General features: G+C 50.5%; 1 protein-coding gene across 8 annotated transcripts in view; it reads left to right on the forward strand.

Annotated features, from left to right (window-relative positions):
- Window positions 1-20,165, forward strand: part of ETV7 (ETS variant transcription factor 7) — a 33,152-nt gene extending 12,987 nt beyond the window's left edge. For 4 of the 8 annotated variants that reach the window (XM_019456929.2, XM_019456928.2, XM_019456930.2 and 1 more), the window contains 6 exons: window positions 3,022-3,186; window positions 3,555-3,680; window positions 5,753-5,968; window positions 8,359-8,501; window positions 10,538-10,638; window positions 19,557-20,160. In XM_019456929.2, coding sequence (XP_019312474.2) covers window positions 3,022-3,186; window positions 3,555-3,680; window positions 5,753-5,968; window positions 8,359-8,501; window positions 10,538-10,638; window positions 19,557-19,947 — 1,142 coding nt within the window. In that variant the 3' untranslated portion in view covers window positions 19,948-20,160. Of the gene's footprint in view, window positions 1-3,021; window positions 3,187-3,554; window positions 3,681-5,752; window positions 5,969-8,358; window positions 8,502-10,537; window positions 10,639-10,751; window positions 14,344-19,556 lie in introns of those variants that run through there. The other 4 variants (XM_019456935.2, XM_019456933.2, XM_019456932.2 and 1 more) reach the window with 4 other exon arrangements.
- Window positions 20,166-20,371: the final 206 nt, after the last annotated feature.

Below are 20,371 nucleotides of genomic sequence, written 5' to 3' on the forward strand. Positions count from 1 at the left end.
AGTAAAAGATTTTATTTGAAACAAATTTTTTTTTAATTTTTTTTAACGTTTATTTATTTTTGAGACAGAGGGAGACAGAGCATGAATGGGGGAGGGTCAGAGAGAGAGGGAGACACAGAATCTGAAACAGGCTCCAGGCTCTGAGCTGTCAGCACAGAGCCCGACCCGGAGCTCGAACTCACGGACCGCGAGATCATGACCTGAGCCGAAGTCGGACGCTCAACCGACTGAGCCACCCAGGCACCCCTTGAAACAATTTTTAATGTTTTTCCATTTTTGAGAGAGAGACACAGAGAGACAGAGTGTGAGCAGGGGAGGGGCAGCTAGAGGAAGACACAGAATCGGAAGCAGGCTCCAGGCTCCGAGCTGTCAGCAGAGAGCCCGACAAGGGGCTCAAACCCACAAACCACGAGATCATGACCTGAGCCGAAGTCGGATGCTCAACCGACTGAGCCACCCAGGCGCCCCTAAAAGATTTCATTTTTAAGTAACCTCACACCCCATGTGGGGCTCAAGCATACAACCCTGAGATCAAGAGTCACATGCTCCATTGGCTGAGCCAGCCGGGCACCCCCTATTTCCACTTCTATTCAGGTTTCTATTGTTGTATTCATTAGGTCTTAATCCACCTGGAACTGCTTTTGATAAATGGTGACAGGTGAAGATCCAAATATATTTTTACCAGGTGGCAAACCAGTCATGATTTTACCCTGTCTTAAGTTCACTATCCTTTTCCACTGAATTAAAATCCCATCTCTATCATGTATTAAATTTTCACACACCCACACGCACGCGCGTGTGCACGCGTGCAAATATACACACATCTCCTGGCTCCTTCTGTCCCAATGATACTTGCCAGTCTTAGGTAACAGCATCAGATCTTGATGATACTACATACCGCAAAGGTCAGTTGCCACTTCTATTCTTTTTTGTCCCCTTAATTTTTTATTCAATTGCAGATATTTCTTCTTTATTATTCCTTCTCAGGTCCCAAAATAAAGTAAGGGGAGCCTCTCCTTCCACCCAAGCCGGGCTGTGTTGCCCTGCTTTCTGCGTTTGTAGCCTGGAGTCCCGTCCCTCTGTGCAGCTGAGCAGGAATTGTCCTTAGTTATTGGTTGCCTCGCTCCTGCCAGCCTCCCCCTGGGCCATGTCCCCAGCTGTGGCACAGTGCCTGGCACATGGCCAGTGCTCATTAGATATTGGCTGAATCGATGATCAAGCAGATGCACGTTTTCTTTTTTGGTAAACGGGAAAACTGGTTTTCTCTCTTGTGCTAATTTGGGACCAAGGCAGTCACAGGTTGGTTTAGCCTTTGGACAGTTACCTCCTCCGTCTCAGTTTTTCTACCTGTCACACCAGCCCTGATGAGCTGGGCGCCTTCCACTGTCACGTGGCCAGGGTCCTGACAGGGCTGAAAAGCTCTCGGGAGGACAAGAACCACACAAAGTGCAGCACCAGGCTGCCATCACAGTGGGCACAAGGCTGGGGGCTCCAATACGTTTAAGGGGCCCACAAAAATGTTCTGACTTCTTTTAAAATCAAGAGAGGGGCACCTGGGTGGCTTAGTCGGTTAAGCTTCCAACTTTGGCTCAGGTCATGATCTCATGGTTCATGAGTTCAAGCCCCACATCGCGCTGTGTGCTGACAGCTCAGAGCCTGGAGCCCACTTCGGTTTCTATGTCTCCCTCTCTCTCTGCCACCCCTCTCCTGCTCGTACTTTGTCTCTCTCTCTGTCAAAATAAATAAACATTAAAAAAATTTAAAAAATAAAATGAAATCAAGAGAAAAAATATGAACTTTTAGGCAGAAGAAAACGTTTTAATACATCACGATACACTCATCTGTATGCAATGCAGTCATAAAATATAATTTAAAATATTTTTTAGTGGAGGAAGGGGCCTAGGAAGGCAAGAGTCCCAAGGGTCCAGAAAGCCATGATGTGGCCTTGTTAAACACAACCCAGATTAGTGGGGTAAATATTTGGCATTGGTTGCCTAATAGACCCAGGCAGAGTAGAAGCATAGGAAGGAATAAAATAAAGCAACTGCTTGTCTGGGTATTTCCAGAGATAAGAACACACACACTGAAATGGGTGCAGGAGACTTCCTTGTCCGCTGGGCGGTTCCCTGAGCAAGCCCAGACCTGAGCTGGCGCATTAGAGCTGAAGAGTGGCAGCCAGACAGACCTGGATTCTGGGCCCGGCCGTACCTTGTGCTACCTGTGTCACCCGAGGCTAGTCACTTAACCTCTGGGAGTCTCAGCTTCCTCATTGGGAAAACAGTAACGGCAACACACGTTCTTTGTAGGACCGTTTAATCATACATGCAATCGGTCAACACCTGTTTAGGGAGCACTTCCTATGGTCCAGGCACCGTCCTGGGTGCTGAATACATACAACAACGTGCCCCAGCACATCCCGCCCAGTGCCTGGCACATAATAGTTCCTTAGTAAACATTTGCTGAGTTAATAGTTGGAAAGCAGGCTGGGCTGGTAGGAGGAGCCACCAAAAACAAAATAGGCAAACACAGGGCACCTGGGTAGCTCAGTCGGTTAAGCGTCTGACTCCTGACTCCAGCTCAGGTCACGATCTCACCGTTTGTAAGTTCGAGACCCATATAGGGCTCTGTGCCGACAGCACGGGGCCTGCTTGGGATTCTCTGTCTCCTCTCTCTCTGCCCCTCCCCCTGCTCATGCTCTCTCGTGCACGCTCTCAAAAATAAAGAAACTAAAAATAAATAAATAAATAACTGAACACAAACATAAGGCATAGATAATGACAAAGCTAAACATGTACGTCAAATGTAATGACAAGGAAAGTAAGGTGCCAGGAAGGAAAAGAACAGGACGTGGTGACAAAGTGGGGGGCAGGACAGAAGAGCATCTGCTCAGGTGTAGCGTTCAGGGTGGGCTTCTCGGGGGAGGTGACACTCCTGAAGTGCAAGCATGAGCGATTATTGAGGGGAGAGCCCTTGCCCCCACCCTGTGCCCTTTCCCAGTCCCTGTCCTCACGGTGGTTGCAGGCATCCAGCCGGCACTCTGGAGCAGGGAGGACGTGCTGCACTGGCTGCGTTGGGCCGAGCAGGAGTACTCTCTGCAGCACACGGGGGAGCACGGCTTCGAGATGAACGGCCGAGCCCTCTGCATCCTCACCAAGGATGACTTCCGGCTTCGTGCACCTGGTTCAGGTCAGGGAAACTCGCTGGCTTCCCTCTAAAACGTGCTGACAGAGACCCAGGTAGGCCCAGGGGGGGATGATGGACGCACTGGTTGGAGGAGCTTGCTCACCTCCCAGCATGGCAGATGTCCCCTTTTCCGTAAATGTTTCCCGGGGGGCCCCTCGCTAGAGCGGGCCTGCAGGAAGCTGTTTGGCTGTTGTTTGCAGAGTCCCCAGTGTCCTGTCCTGCTGTCGCTTCCCCTCCCCTTCCCCGTGGCTCTCATCTCCCCTACCCATTTCCATCCTGCCACCTCTCATCTCGTCTGCATGAAGCTGTGACTGACGCTGGCCCTCCCCTGAGAGGCAGGTGACTGACCTGCCCCCTGCCCCCACCCCCAGGTGACGTCTTGTATGAGCTGCTTCAGTACATCAAGACCCAGCGGCAAGCCCTGGTGTGTGGGCCCTTTTTCGGAGGGGCCTTCAGGCAGAAGATGCCCCCTCAGCGCTGCCCCTGCCTCCTGGAAGGTGAGGGAGGCTCTTCTGGGAGCTCTGGGACCTCCCCTCAGTCTGCCTCTTTGGGAGGGCAGGGCTTCCTCCAGGCAAAGGAATGAATGGAAGAGGCAGCTGTGTGGGCCGAGCCCCCCCCCCCCCCCCCCCCCCCCCCCCCCCCGCCTCCTCAACCCTCACCTCTGGCCCCTCCCATCTCCTCAGTTCTCTGCTCTCCTCTCTAGCAAAGTGTTGTTTTCTCGTGTCCCCATTTCCTCTCTTCCTGATCTCCCTGTGCAAATTGCTCTTGTCAGGGACTCTAGAGACCTGAACGTGGGGATGTCCGCGTCCAATGTTGGTCCTTATTCACTGTCACCTCTCATGACCGCCCCTCAGACTCTTCCCTTGGCTTCCAGAACACCCCACGGTCACTCCTTCTCAGCCTCTTGGCTTCTCATTTTCTCCCCTACTTCTAAATGTTGGGGTAGCCCCAGACTCAGGGGGTCTCTCCTCTATCTGCACTCAGACTTAGGTAATTTCATGTAGTATTGGGCGTTTAATACCGTCTAGTACTGATGATTCCTACAGATACCCAGACCTCTGTGAATTCCAGACGTTTGCACCCCACACTTCCCCTGGAATGCCTAATGGACATCTCAACCCTAAAAGCTCCTAAAGCAAACACCTGATTCTTGTCCCACCTCCCTCCCCCCAACCCTGCTCCTCTCCTGGGCTTCCTTGTCTCAGCAAACCGCAGCTTCATGCTCCCAATTGCTCTGGCCAAAACGTTGGATGTCACTTTTGATTGTTTTCTCTCTTTCCTGCCCAAATCACAGAATCCCAACCGTCAACAAGTCCTGTTGACTCAACCTTCAAAATCTATCCAGGGGTGCCTGGGTGGCTCAGTTGGTTGAGTGTCCAACTTTGGCTTAGAGCATGGTCTCGTGGTTCGTGAGCTTGAGCCCCGCATTGGGCCGTCTGCTGTCAGTGCAGAGCCCTCCTCAGATCCTTTGTGCCCACTACCCACCCCCCCCCCCCCCCGCCCCTCCCCTGCTCTCTCTCTCTCAAAAATAAATAAACTTAAAAGAATCTATCCAGAATCAAACCATTTCACACACCTCCACTGCTGTCCGCGGCCCAGCCTCTATCACCTCTGGAGAACCTCCTCACTGGTCTCCTTGCTCTGCTCTTGACCTCCTATGATCTATCCGCAATAGAGCAGCCAGAGAGATTCATAAAGCAGATCGTGTCGCTTCTCTGCTCAAAATCTTCCAATGGCTCCCATCACACTCAGAGTCAAAGCCACAGTCTTTACAATGACCTCCTGCCCTCTGCTGTCCTCTCCTGCCCCTCTCCCTTTTGCTCTTGCTGCTTCAGCCACTCTGGCCTCCATGTTCATTGAACAAACCAGAGACTCCTGCCTCAGGGCCTTTGCATTCACTGCTCTCTCTGCCTGGCATTCTCTCCTCTTGATACCCACATAGCTCACCCGTCTACTTTCTTCAGATGTCTGTTAGATGTTAACACGTCAGTGAGGCCTTCCCTTACCATCACGTAGCTCTCTATCTTTCCTGGGATTTCCTATCTGCCTTAGAGTGCTTTATTCCTGCCCCCTGCCCCCTGCCCCATTGTATACTCTTTCTATTTTATTTCAACCATCTCCCTCCCTTTCCAATCTCCCACTCCCCCACTGCTAGAATATAAGCTCCATGAGGGCAGGGGCTTGTTTTGAGTTCAGTGATATGTCCCCAAGAATTTTAGAACAATGCCTGGCTCACAGAAGGTTCTCAGTAAATATTTATTGGGTGGATGGAGAGGACATAGGACTGAGATACAAGGCACCTGGATTCTGGATGTGGCTGTGTCACCCCTTGGCTTTGCAAACAACTTTACAGATGAGGGAACAGGTTTGAGAGATTATGTCACTTGCCTGCTGGGAGCTGGGGTTAGCACTGGGCTGTCTGGCCCTCCATTGCCTCCCGGACCTTCCAGCTGGGAACTGGACGGATGAAAAGCATTAGGAGTGCTGTCCCACGGGGATCCCAGGCATGCATGGAGGGGTTGGGGGAGGCCCTGGGCCCACAGAATCAACGGTGCTCATCTGCTTGCAGAGGGGACTGGGCGACCTCAATTGGCCCCCCGAACGGGTCTCCTGCAGCAGCCACCACACCTGGGGTTTGCCAGCTCCTTGAGCCACCTGGCCAGGTGGCCCCTTGGCAGGGAGGACTCCCTCAACGTATCTCACTGTTCAGAGCTCAGCTGCAGGGCTGAGGGAGCCTGCTCCTCCCCCATGATGCCGGAGGCTCCCATTGATGGCAGGATCGCTGGTGAGTAGGAGGCTTGTGTGCCCCTGGCCAGGAGGGAGGTGTGCTGAGGCCAAGTCCCAGAGGGTTATGAGTGACAGGGAGGAGGGTTGTTTTGAGCTGGGTGATGAGAGGGTCTGTGCTGGGCTATTGGAGTGTGGGGTGACCGTCCTGTGTACTGGCCACAATCTAGCCACAGCAGTCAGTGCTGCCCAGGATTGCCAAGCCCACCCTGTCTCCAGTTCAGCCAGTCCTAGTCAGACAGTGAGCTTGGCATGGGTGAGTATTCTGCTCCTTTATTTTTTGTTATTGTTTTTAAAAATCTGTTTTTTTATTTTCTATATATTTTATTTTAGTTTTTGGTTAGATATTCAGTGAAATTTCTTTTTTCTTCTTAATTTAAATCCAAGTTAGTTAACATATAGTGTCATGATGATTTCAGGAGTAGAATTTAGCGATTCATCACTTACAGAGAACACCCAGTGCCCCTCCCAAATGCCCTCCCTAATGCTCATCACCCATTTAGCCCATCCCCCACCCAACACCCCTCCAGCTACCCTCAGTTTGTTCTCCGTATTTGAGAGTCTCTTACGGTTTGCCTCCCTCTCTGTTTTTATCTTATTTTTGCTTCCCTTCCCCTATGCTCATCCGTTGAGTTTCTTAAATTCCATATATGAGTGAAATCATATAATATTTATGTTTCTCTGACTTATTTTGCTTAGCATAATACAGTCTAGTTCCACGCACATTGCTACAGATGGCAAGATTTCATTCTTTTTGATTGCCGAGTAATACTCCATTGTATATATACACCACATCTTCTTCTTTTTTTTTTTATGTTTTTTATTTTTGAGACAGAGAGAGACAGAGCATGAGCAGGGGAGGAGCAGAGAGAGAGGGAGACACAGAATCTGAAACAGGCTCCAGGCTCCGAGCTGTCAGCACAGAGCCTGACGCGGGGCTCGAACTCACGGACCGTAAGATCATGACCTGAGCCGAAGTCGGAAGCCCAACCGACCGAGCCACCCAGGCGCCCCTACACAACATCTTCTTTATCCATTCATCGCCTGATGGACATTTGGGCTCCTTCCATAATTTGGTTATTGTCGAAAGTGCTGCTATAAACATTGGGGTACAAGTGCCCCTATGCATCAGCACTCCTGTAGCCTTTGGATAAATTCCTGGTGGTGCTATTGCTTGGTCATAGGTTAGTTCTATTTTTAATTTTTTGAGGAACCTCCATAACTGTTTTCCAGAGTGACTGCACCAATTTGCACTCCCACCAGCAGTGCAAAAGGGGGGGGAGTATTCCTCTCCTTTAAATGACGTGGGGCTCAAACTCACAAACCTCGAGATCATGACCCGGGCCAAAGTCGAACATTCAACTGACTAAGCCACACTGGCTATTTATTTATTTATTTATTTATCTATCTATAAATGGTTGGGTGCTTACTATGTGCCACGTGTGATTCTGAGACTTGTATTTAATCCCACGTTGGCTTTTTGAGGCTGGTATTATTAGCCCCATTTTACAGGTAAGGAAAATGAGGGACAGAGAGGTTAAGGGACTCCCCCACGATCGATCACACAGCAATAAGTGGCAGAGCTGGGACGTGAACCCAGGCGGTCTGGCTCTAGAGCCACACTTCCGTTCTACATTCATTGTCAAAGGGTTGACTAACAGGCTGCCAGACAGACCGACAGAGAAACTGGCTGCCTTTCCAAAGGTGTGTTGGTTAGCCATGGCAGAGTAACTACATTTATTCTAAGACACCACAGAGGGGGCAGGAGCCTGGCTTCTGGATCAGAAACAACTGGGGATCACTGAAACACAAGTATTTGATCTCTTACAGAATAGTGCTTAACATTCTTTGAGCACTTACTCTGTACCAGGTACCATGCTAAGGAGTTTTGGATATATTATGTTACTTAATTGTCATATCATCCCCTACAAGGAAACTGTGGCTCGGAAGAGGTTAGGTAACCTGCCTGAAATGACCCAGCCAGGTGGCCCAGGTAGGGGGACTTAAGCTTTTGTTCCCAGGCTCCCTCTGCCGCTTGCTCTCCATGATGGCACGGTTGATTTTCCCAGGCCTCTCACCAGGGTGCTTGACAGGATGGGTTTAACAGTTAGACTCCTTGGTCTGCCTGCCGCTGAGGAGCTCCGTGCCCGGGACATGTCCAACCCCTCTCTGAGCCCAATTCTTTATGTCTTCCTGGGGATAAAGGTAGCCACTTCCTAGAGTTAAGGCGAATCAAAGAGGCAATAAGCCCCCACAAGTGGCTGTTTCTGGTAGTATTGTCGTCTTGACCATCCTGCCGCATGGCCTTATGAGCCCCAAAGCACCTTACGAATGCCTGTCCTCACAGCTCCAGGAGAGTGCCCTGTCCCTACCCTCTGTGCTCTATTGCAGATTGCCGGCTGCTGTGGGATTATGTGTACCAGCTGCTCTCTGACACCAGGTACGAGCCCTACATCAGGTGGGAAGACAAGAACGCCAAGATCTTCAGAGTTGTGGATCCAAACGGGCTTGCCAGACTCTGGGGAAACCACAAGGTAAACCTCAGCCACCAGGTGGGATGACCTCCACACATCCAGAAGAGGACAGGGTAGGGGGTCAGAGTGGACCCATCAGCACTAAGGGATGGTCCTCAATGGACAGGGGCTTCACCAGCAGCTCCAGATATGTCAGGATGGTTTTATTTTAGGAGCGACTGAGGGACAGGAAGTTACTTCTTGAGGATGGGGAAGTTCAGGGATCTTGCCTTCTACTTGCTTAGCACTTGAGACCTTTTTAATTTTGTTTAATGTTTATTTACTTTTGAGAGAGAGACAGAGACAGAGACAGAGTGTGAGCTGGGGAGGGGCAGAGAGAGAGGGAGACACAGAATCCGAAGCAGGCTCCCGGCTCTGAGCTGTCAGCACAGAGACCGATGCGGGGCTTGAACCCACAGGCCACTAGATCGTGACCTGAGCTGAAGTCAGACGCTTAACCGACTGAACCACCCAGGCGCCCCATGAGACTTTCAAAGCATGTTTCCATGAGTGGTGCCACATCTGCTGCGGGGCGGCTGGGCCAGATGAGGAAACTGGTTTCTGGGGGGCAGCTGGGGTAGAAATCCAGGTCTCAGGCCCTGCGGGAACATCAGGCGTCAGGGCTGGAAAGGGCTGGGAACCCCTGGGGCCAGCATTCCCAGTGTGAGGGACGCCTATACCTAAAAAGGGCACCTGCCGGAGGACTTTAGGTGGTTGACTCCAAATTCTAATAATTAAGTATTTATTTTAGTAAGAAGATGAAAAGTTTTAACTATGATGTCAGTGTCTTGATTGACACTGGTGATATAAAGCAAGTGTCCTTGTCTATAAATAAAGTCATTTAACTAAAAAAGGAGCCTTAAAAAAAAAAACTATTAGCAATAATGGTGATCTACAGTAGATAGCATTTCTTTCTTTTTTAAAAAAAAAAAATTTTTTTTAACATTTATTTATTTTTGAGACAAAGAGAGACAGAGCATGAACGGGGGAGGGTCAGAGAGAGAGGGAGACACAGAATCTGAAACAGGCTCCAGGCTCTGAGCAGTCAGCACAGAGCCCAACGCGGGGCTCAAACTCACATACCGCGAGATCGTGACCTGAGCCGAAGTCGGACGCTTAACCGACTGAGCCACCCAGGCGCCCCAGATAGCATTTCTTAAAATGGCATAGGATTTCATTGCTAGGCGCTGCTCTGAGAGCTTTCCCCATAGTAACTCATTTAATTCCCAGGAGACATCATGAGGTAGGCGTCAGAGGGGAAATGGAGGCACAGAGCAGTTTTTCCAAGAGTTTGCAGGCAGTGGATGGCAGAGCAGGGGCTGAACACAGAGAGTGTGGCTCAGTGCTCCCCTCTTGTTGCCTCTCAGTGGTCTGGGGGCTGGAAGGATGCAACGGACTAAAGTTTGGGCGTGCTTACCTGGTCCAATCCCCAAATAGTACAGGGAGGGAAACTGAGGCCCAGAGAGCAGCAATTCCATTTCATGAACGTGTACTACCTGCCAAGCATTGTGCTAAGTGCTCTATGGATTAGCTAATTTAATCCTCAAACAAACCTGTGGGATGGATGTTCTTATCCTCATTTTATACCCAGGGAAACAGATGCAGAGAGGTAAAGAAACTTACCCGAGGTCACGCAGCTGCTTTATGTTGACCCCAAAACCCAGCCTCTTTGCCCTTCCTCTGCACTGCCCACCCCTCAGAGAGAGAAGAAGGAAATACCTTGGCTAAAGTCACGCAGCTTGGCGGGGGACTACTCCTACCATATGCCCCTTACTGAGCTAGCTGTCGTCATTTCCAACTAGATATATACTTATTTGTTACTACTTGTGACATTGGCTATTTAAAAGCAATGTGTGAGTCACTCCTGCCCCATGGTTCCCAGCCCCGTATTTGTCCTCCCAAACTCAAGGGAACTCTTGTAACCCCTCACAGAACCCTGGGCTGAGGGGCTTAAGAAACCATCCAGTTCGACCTGCTCCTTTCCAGGTGTGGAAACCAAGGCCTGGAAGGAGCAAGGTAGGGAGCGGAGGGTGACGTGGGACTGCTTTGCCTTCTAGAACCGGGTGAACATGACCTACGAGAAGATGTCACGTGCCCTGCGACACTACTATAAGCTGAACATCATCAAGAAAGAACCTGGGCAGAAGCTCCTGTTCAGGTGAATAGCCTAGGGGCCGAGGTGAAAAGGGGAAGCAGGGCTGGGCTTGGGTGGGCTGGAAACTCTCTGCGGCTAGGACAAGGGCTGATTTGCTCCTGGGGCCCAAATTCCAGATTTCTGAAGACGCCCAGGAAGGTCGTCCAGGACAGGGAGCAACCAGAGAGCCCGGAGCAGGGCAGGTTGGATTTCAACGAGGAGATGCTGCAAGTCTCTCCCTGAGGGGCAGGTGGATTCTGGGTACCAACCGAGTCTCCCGGGAAGGCACCTGGCCACACGGCGGCCTCCTCCTCCCTCCCAGGGCAGCAGGGATCCCCAGCAGGTTTTGCACTCAAGGGATCACAGCTGTTGTCTCTGACCTCAAAGCTGCCTGGGCATCTGGGAGGCTGGGAACTGGGAAGCCTCACATTCAGGACATGGTGGGGTGGGGGGCATCATTCTTCGGTAGGGCAGCCCTGGGGCTCAGTGGAGTGCAGGGAGTGATCCCTCTCTCTGCCCTACTCCTTGCTGCCTGCCCAGCTTGGGAGTGAGAGCATCCAGCCCAATTCCTTCAACTTACAGAAGAAGGAAGCGGAGATCCCTTACTGGACCTCAGTTTCCTCATCTGTGAAAGGGATGAGCTCATGACAACCTGCCCTCGGGGGGGCTGATCCTGCCTGGGAAAAAGGAGTATTGTTTCGTCAGTCTTAGTAATAATGACAATAACAATAATAATAATAAGCTGCATGGGGAAAAAGGAGTACTGTTTCATCAGTCTTAATAATAATAATGGTAACTGACATTTAAGTGTTTACTATGTGCCAGGCCTTGTGCTAAGGGTCCTGCCTATAATTTATGTCATTCAATTCACACTCCAAACCCCTGAAGTTTAAAGATGGGGAAATAGAGGCAGAGGTTTGCAGAGCTGGGATGTGTCTCCAAAACCCAGTGCTATTACTTGGTTGGTTGGTTGGTTTTAGTGACTCTGAATGTATTGGGCACTTCTCAAGCAGAGGCCGTGGCCCTACCTCTCTGCCCTCAGCATCTCTGCTGAACAGTTCATTTCACTTGGCCCAACCTCCATTTCCCGAGTTTTCGGAACTTTGGTGCCTCTGTGACAGTGACCGAGTGAAGATCTCCACTCCCTCTCCACCTGTGGTTTCCTATCTCCCGTTCCTGGACCTGCCGTGTGACCTTGGGCAAGTTGTTTCATTTCTCTGGAGCCTCAGGCTTCTCAGCCACAAAATGCAGAGGCTAGTCCTGCCCTGACCTCTCAGCATTGCAGGAAATCTTCCTAAGACAGCGTCTGTGACATGCTTAGTGGGCACCTGCTCTGTAAGGAGTACGGAGTCCGTGTTAGCCAAGAGGACTCTGCAAACCCAAAGCTGCTCTAAAGCAGGGAAATGCCTCTGTGCTATGGGTTCAGCTTCTCTCTGCTCCATACCCCCCCCTTCCCCCTGCCTCGAGACTGGCTGGGGCCTCCCGAGGGGGTCAGAACCTCTGCCCTGCGACCCCTCCAGTAAGGTTTAGGGGAGAAAGGGAAGGGAGTGTTTTCACTTCGCTGAAAACAGAACTTCTTATAGTCACATCTTCTTTCTTGGAAGGAGGAAACGACTCCTGCCTCTCGCCCCCAGCAGGTCAGGAAATCCCCCTTCTGGCTGAGCCTGAACTGGCTTTGAATCACTGTGCAGAAGCTGATAAGGATTCTCAGACTTTGGCCCTCAGAACTGTGACCACTCCTGAGCGGGGCTTATGTCCTGGCTTAGTTCCCCCCCCCCCCCCCCGCCACGGGGCCCTCGTCAGTTCCACACCAGAGGAGGCCGGGCAAGTGGCCTTGTCCAAAAGGTTCAGTAGGAAAATCCTTGGCCGCTGTCATCTTCCTTCAGACTGTTCTATTTTCTTGACTTTGTTCCAGGATGAACCCATGCCCCATAGCTTTTCTCATCCTCTTTAACCCAGAACTACACAACTGGGCTGGGAAAGACTGTCACAGTCAGCGTGTCCAGACTCCTTTTATTGATAAGGCAACTGAGGCCAGAGAGGGGGACTGACCTGCTCAAGGACACACAGCCCAGCTCAGCCTGCTGACTTCTAATGGGGTCTCATAGGTTACTTCTTCCAGGGAGCCGTTGGCAATTGCCTGCTGATGTGTTTGTTAATGGTTAACAGCTGCTTATCCCAGTGGTTGTGTCTTCTTCACCCAGGGGGTGATGAATCTCACCCAGTGTTGGGACCACTGGGGCCTGGGTTGGGCAGAAGTCTACCACCCCGGAGGAACTCGGAGCCCTGGCCTCTCCACTCATTCCCGGGGAGGGGGATCTCCACCCTTTCCCCATCTCCCCAGGCGCTAGTCTGGAACCTACACCTCGGTGACAGGAATGAAAGGATTCATTCAGCCCTTCCCTCCACCAGCATTAATGGAGCACTTGCTGTGTACCTGGCGTCAGGGGAGGCTCTGGGTTTACATCCAGTTTTTACATAGTCAGATTCTTGAAAAGTGATGGGTCACTGGAAACATGTCAGAATGGACTTCCTCACAAATGATTTTACAGAGCAGGAAATATATTCTCATGATTTGAAAAAGTAGCCAGCCATGTCTGTCTTTTTCTTTTTCTTTTTTTGCCAGATACTATTAAAGTCAACAGTTGATAAACAATTTCTTTCAAAAGTGAGTGTGTTAAGAGGTTCATTAATGAAACAAATGACACCAGTCACTGTCTCCGTCCGGTCAAACCACTTACCGCACTAACCCAGGAGCACAGGCTCCATTGTTCTCCATCTTCTCTGCTATGTGGATTCTTGCCAACAGTCTTTTTCCCTCGCAAGGAAATTCCACACCCCCCCCACCCCGGCTTTACTGAGGGATGATTGACATATAACACAGTGTACGTTTGTGACGACATCTAGCGCTTCCTTCAATCCTGGTGACTCTGCCGCACTTCGGGCTCCTCGATGCCGGTGACCCATCATCTCTCGCGAAGGAGCCTAGTGGCGACGACCTTTCTTGGCTTCTTCCTCTGGTCCCTCCCCGTGAGGTTAATCCACATTTTCTACCCAAGTGTTCTCTCTGAAGTTTTGTAGACATGAACAAAAAACACGTACGTTTCCAGAGTAAGGTCTTCATACCCCCAACTCTCCAGCATCTGGCGGTAAATGTGAAGGTGCTCCTGGCTCAGAAGGAGTCCGGTCCCCTCCTCTGTGCTGGCTTGGCCCCTCATTGGGACTTCTGGACTCAGCTGCCACAGGGATAGCTCCACGATTTGGGGGAAGAGTTTAAAAAGTATGTTGTTCTGGGGTCACGTGGGTGGCCCATCAGTTGAGCATCTGACTTCTGCCCAGGTCGTGATCTCGCAGTTCAGCCCCACATGGGGCTCTCGGCTGTCAGCCTGTCAGTGCAGAGCCTGCTTCAGATCCTCTGTCCTCCTCTCTCCACTCCTCCCCTGTTTGCACCCTCCCCCCAAATAAATAAACATTAAAAAAAAAAAGTATGTTGTTCTAGGGCGCCTGGGTGCCTTGGTGGGTTAAGCGTCCGACCTCGGCTCAGATCATGATCTCGCGGTCCGTAGGTTCGAGCCCCGCGTCAGGTGCTGTGCTGACAGCTCGGAGCCTGGAGCCTGCTTCACATTCTGTGTCTCCCTCTTTCTCTGCCCCTCCTTGGCTCGCACTCTGTCTGTCTGTCTCTCTCTCTCAAAAATAAACATTAACAAAATTATATATATATAGAAAGTATGTTGTTTGAAATCAGAATGTGCGTATTTTAAAAATATTTTAGGGGCGCCTGGGTGGCGCAGTCGGTTAAGCGTCCGACTTCAGCCAGGTCACGATCTCGCGGTCCGTGAGTTCGAGCCCCGCGTCAGGCTCTGGGCTGATGGCTCGGAGCCTGGAGCCTGTTTCCGATTCTGTGTCTCCCTCTCTCTCTGCCCCTCCCCCGTTCATGCTCTGTCTCTCTCTGTCCCAAAAATAAAAAAAAATAAAAATAAAAAAAAAAAATAAAAATATTTTAATGATGAACCAAATTTTTTAAAATTCCAAAACCACTGTGAGTTAATTGCTGATAGGGGGAGGGATGCTGGTGGCATACGAAGAGAGTGCAGCCCTGCCTCTGGGAAGTTCACACAGACATTGTCGCAGTCCCCAGGGAGAGGTTCAGTGAGAGGCATGACCACTGGAGACAGTGGTGGACAAAGTGGCATGGGTGAATTCTGCTTGGGAGGTGCCAGACAGGGGTTGTCTAAGAAGGTTCAGGGGCACCCAGGTGGCTCAGTCAGTTGAGTGTCCCACTCCTGATCTTGGCTCAGGTCTGATCTCATGGTTCAGGATTGAGACCTGAGTTGGGTTCTGTGTTGACAGCATGGAGCCTGCTTGGGATTCTCTCTCTGCCCCTCCCCTGCTCAGGTGCGTTCTCTCTCTCAAAAATAAATAAACTTAAAAAAATTTTTTTTAATGTTTGTTTATTTTTGAGAGAGAGAGAGAGAGAGAGAGAGAGAATGCACACAGGCAGAACGCACAGAATCCAAACAGGCTCCAGGCTCTGAGCTGTCAGCGCAGAGCCCTGTATGAGGGGCTCGAACCCACAAACCCTGAGATCGTGACCTGAGCCGAAGTCCGATGCTTAACTGACTGAGTCACCCAGGCACCCCATCTAAATAAATAAACTTAAAAAAAAAAAAGGATCCTATGGGCTTCTGTCTCTGTTTGCCCCATTTCTGGGGGGCCTGGATGTGTGGTGGGGCTGTGGGCTTTCTGATCACGATAAGCTGAGGGTGGGCCAGGGGAATCAGTGGCAAGGCTGACTGCAGAAGCCCATCCCTTGGGGGGGGGGGTGCAAAAGGGTCCCCAAGTCATGTGCTTGGTTTAACCTTGCTTGCTAAGGCAGGAAAGCAGACCAGGGTTGGGGCTGACACCCTCATGAGGGTGAAGGGACAGCCTTTGGGGACAGGGAGGGGCCGTCCCGTGGTTGACCCATGAGGACCTCTGGGTCCCAACAGCACCAACTGCACATACCCCACATCACGGGGCAACGGATGCTGTGAGGAAACATCATTATTTAGAGTCCGCAGGGAGCCTTCGAGTGTTCACCCACCGGATGACTTAGCAGCCTGTCCCGCTTCAAGGGAACCAGGCTGGCCTCTAACGCCCAGGACCAGGCTTGGGATGAATGGTTAATTAAAACCATGCCCTTTTCCCCAGAACTGAAGTGAAACCAAAAGGAGAAGTGGTGAGAGGAGCCGCTGGCCTGGGGCAGGGCGCCCACTGCCCTCCGGGGGCGGGGGGGGCCCCCCCCCCCCCCCCGGCGTCACCACCCGGAGCCGAAGGAAGCCTGGCCCAGAGCCGGAGCCTGCTTCAGTGTTTTAGGGGGGCTGAACAGAATCCAGCACTCCCCTCAGATGGGACGGCCCTGGCCCACTGAGCTTTCAAATGTCTACGCTTTTGCTCAATTAAATGAACGCCCTATAGTAATGCTGATAGCTGAGGCCCTCGGTGGCTCCCACTGGTGGCTGTAAAGGCCTTTGATGATAATAATGATGCAAGAGGATAATAAACATAATGAAAATATGCACTGTGGTTCACAGAATCTTTCAGGATATGGTGTCCATGGGGCAAAAGCTTTTAAAAGAGTTTTTAAAAAAATTTTTTCATGTTTATCTTTGGGAGAGAGAGAGAGACAGAGACAGAGACAGAAGGTGAGTGGGGGAGGGGCCCAGGGAGAGCGAGACACAGAATCGGAAGCAGGCTCCAGGCTCCGAGCTGTCTGTGCAGAGCCTGATGCAGGGCTTGAACTCATGAACCGTGAGATCATGACCTGAGCTGAAGTCAGATGCTTAACTGACTGAGCCACCCAAGTGCCCCTAAAATTTTGTTTTAAAAAAAAAAATTTTTTTTTAAACGTTTATTTATTTTTGAGACAGAGAGAGACAGAGCATGAACGGGGGAGAGTCAGAGAGAGAGGGAAACACAGAATCTGAAACAGGCTCCAGGCTCTAAGCTGTCTGTACAGAGCCTGACGCGGGGCTCGAACTCACGGACCGAGAGATCATGACCCGAGCTGAAGTCGGGTGCTTAACCCTTAACCGACTGAGCCACCCAGACGCCTGGCATTTTTTTTTTAAATCGTTGTTACTTTTTTTTTTTTTTTTTTTTTTTTTTTGTGGTTGGTGGTTTCTCATGCAGAAGAGAACTGGGAAATCTTACTTCCTGGCAAAGACAATTCAAGGTCACTCCCAAATCCAAAGACAAGCAGAACAAAGAAATGAGCCTCCTCCTGCCAAGTGCTTGTCAGTTTGTCTTCCCAGGAATCTGGAATAAAGTTTAGGGGGGATGTGTTCCCTCCAATCCCAGGGACACACCTTAGCAAGCCCTGAGTCCCGTGAATAAATCCTCCCCGTAACAGTGGCCTCTCTGAAGCCTACTGGTGCCTGATCCAGCGCAGAGTCCGTGTTGAGCTTTCACAGATGAATGCAGGTCCTTGTGAAACTGGTAGAGCCTCTATCTGTCTTCATGGCCCAGGATTCTGGGGACACTCAGGCGGTGGGCTTTTCTCCCTGGAAAGGCCTGCAGTTTAAAGTCCCGTCCACCAGGTGGCGCAAGGCCTCTTTTTGGGGCGGGTGTCGGAGCCCACTGCCTGTTGACAGTATCCTGTGTTGCCGTGAGCCCGCCTTCTCTGCGGGTGTGAATACACATCTCCAGCACGGGTCTACTCCGTAAGTGGGCATCCAGCCCTTGCTTAAACACGTCCGCAGATGGGGAGCTCAGCACCTCTGGGAGCAGAGTAAATAGTGGGGGTTGGGGGCGTGGGGGTGGAATCGAGGGCACCAAAAAGCTACCTGTTTAGGGATAATGTCACCTTTCCTTTCCCAACCCTCAGGCCACTGGCTTCTAAAATCCCTAGTCCCAGGCTCTTTGTTGGGTCTCCTTCTCTTATCACCTTATCCCTGAGTAATTTATCAAATTTTTGAGCAGAGCCCAGATGAGATCTTTCGTAAGTCTGGGGCATGTCAAAAGCCTCTCTCTACCTTTCCCCTCCCCTGCTTGTGGGGAGGCGGGGGGGGGGGGGGGGGGGGGGGGAGGGTTGATTAGGAATCAAAAGGACTGGGGCTACCTGAGTTCTCTGGTGGCTTTTGTGAAGTCAACCTTCTGGGCCTCAGTTTCCCTATCTGTAAAGTGGCTAACAGCATCTTTTATCCTGCTTGCCACATTCAGTTGTTGAGAAACTGTAAATGAAATGATGTATTCATTTATGTAACGAATATTTACTGAGTACCTACTGTAAGGTAGGCACTATTCTAGAAACTAGGGAAGACAGATAAGTAAGCAATAAATACTGCATCTGATGTCAGGTGGTGTGGTAAGTACCAGGAAGGAAAATACAATAGAATCAAGTGTGGGGAAGAGGGGGGGGCAATTTTAATACAATAGAGTCAAGTGGGGGGGCAATTTTAAATTGAGCGGTCAGAGATGTGACAAATGTGGAAGTCTGAGCAAATCTTTTTCACTTACTGCAATTTCCCCCTGTAGTCTGTCTTTCCGAGCCCTTTTCCTTGGCCAGCGGTTCCCATCGTGAAAGTGGGATAGACTTTCTGAGTGTTTTTTCAGATAGACACTGTTCTATTAGTTTCTGTTATGTGCAATCAGATGCAATCTTAATGGGTATGAATAACGTGGGCTGGCTGGGAGGACATGATCAGATTGACCCAGAGCTCTGTTTCCCTCTTTTGCCTGTGGGAGAACCACAAGCTAAGGCCAATGAGGTCATACATTCTCCAGAACAGGCCTCAACCCTCCAGGTCAGGCCCATCTAAACATCTCAACTCAAGAAAGTACTGTGTCTTACTGAAAGCACTCTGGCTGGAAAGCCCCAGAGTTCTAAGTATGGCTCTTGAAATCCCAGCAGTGCTTATCAGGAAGGGATTTCCCTTTAGTCACACACTCTGGCTAGCGACACGCTCAGGTTCTCTACCTGTGGCCTGGGATGGAGGGTAGATAGGTTATCAGGGAGCAGATGGCTGGAGGTGGCTGGACATGGTGTGTAAGTCTCCAGACAGATTCTGAAGCATCTGATAAAGCACTTTTCTCCCAACCATCCCTTATGAGGATTATGATCTGATCCTGTTTGAGGGATGGGACCACTGAAGATCAGAAGTGTCAAGGGAGCCTGAGGGGTCTGGGTCCTGGCTTTCATCCAGGGCCCTTTCCAACCCTTGGAGCAGATCATCCCAACTCCAGCCTTGCACAAACTCTAAAGTGATGTGCAATAAAGAATGTTATGTTTTCCTGGCTGAAGAGTGAGTGAATGATTCACCAGCTTGGATCTCGATCGGCCACAAAAAGAGAAAAGGACCTTTGACAAAGCGGAAGATCTGATCTAGAGCCAACGGCAGGTTCCCAAAGAAAGAGCAGAAACAAAGGCTTTGTGGCTCAACCACATCTTTATTTTCAGCCTGCTGAAGTGCCTTTCTGATCATGTAAATTCATTCAATTGACTTTATAGTAAATTGGACATGCCCAGATCAAAATCCGGCTCCTCTTCTAAGGAAGTCAGTCCTGATTAATCTGCTTCTACTGTATTAGTTAAGGTAACACTAGCTGTGGCACATAAACTGGAATCTCAGTGGTTTAACATGGTAGACGTGTGTTTCTGAGTCATGCAAAGTTTGGTTGGTAGGGTGGGGAGGGGATCCTCTCTCCACGAAGTCATCTGGGGACTCAGGCTGATGGAGGTACCACTATTATCTTCTTCACGTGCTTTCCATGGGGGCTTGACCTCCAGCCAGCAGATGAGGGGGGGACATAGAAGATTGGGAGGGTGTTTTCATGGGCTAGAGCAAGGGGGGGCATCCATCATTTCTGCCCACATTCCATTGTCAGAACTCAGGCAAGTAGCTTACAGATATGTTTCCTGCTCTTACTGAATGACTTTCCACCTTTATTCATTCCACTTCCAGCCTTCTTTATCCTGCTCCGTGGCCAGGAGGCAGACCTGTACGGATTGCACCAATGGGCTCTTTTGTCTTGTGCTTGAGTTGGGTTTGGTCAAGGAAGTCACTGGCAGAAAAACTGGAGAGTGTGGCCAAGGTATGTATTTCCTGCAGTCTCTCTTTGACTGGGGACTTTCCCCCAGTCCCAACCAGGTCTATAGGTTGGCCATGTTCTTCTACTAAAGGCCACTTTTCTGTCACTGCCCTCTCCATATGGTCACTCCCTCCAAGTTGTGTTCCCATTCCCTCCGCTTGCCCTTTTAGACTGAAGGGTGGTAACCGCTGCCCACTGTTGGCAGCCCCAGGAAACTGCACCATCATTTGCTGCTTTCCCTACACCCTGCATGCATCCTTGTAAATGGTCTCATTATTACATTTTTCATACTTGTCCGGTATGAGTGTGCCTTCCGTTTCCTGCCGTGATCCTGACCGCTGCAGGTGGGCACACATAGATGCAGAGGGGCTAGGGAATGGAGTCCCAGCCTGGGTGCCTCTCCTCAAAGTATGGAAGGGACTCTGCTGGACACCTGTCTCTGCCCCATCTACTCTGACCCCCGTGCTTTTTGGCTTTTCTGCCTGGGCTATTAGTGTGTGTGACCTTGGGTTAGGCCCCTCATCTGTAAAATGAGTGGGCTGGCAGAAAATCTATTCAACTGACGTTTGGTAGCCTCTCTAACTGCAAATGGTATCTTGGTTGTCCTGAGCTACCTGGCTCCTTACCCATGAACTCAAGTGCAGGTTTCTCTTTCTGGCTCCAAAATAAAAGTAATCTCATGAAGTAC

Source organism: Panthera pardus, unplaced genomic scaffold, assembly GCF_024362965.1.
Source record: "Panthera pardus isolate Hobbes unplaced genomic scaffold, ASM2436296v1 HiC_scaffold_17, whole genome shotgun sequence".
NCBI lineage: Eukaryota > Metazoa > Chordata > Mammalia > Carnivora > Felidae > Panthera > Panthera pardus.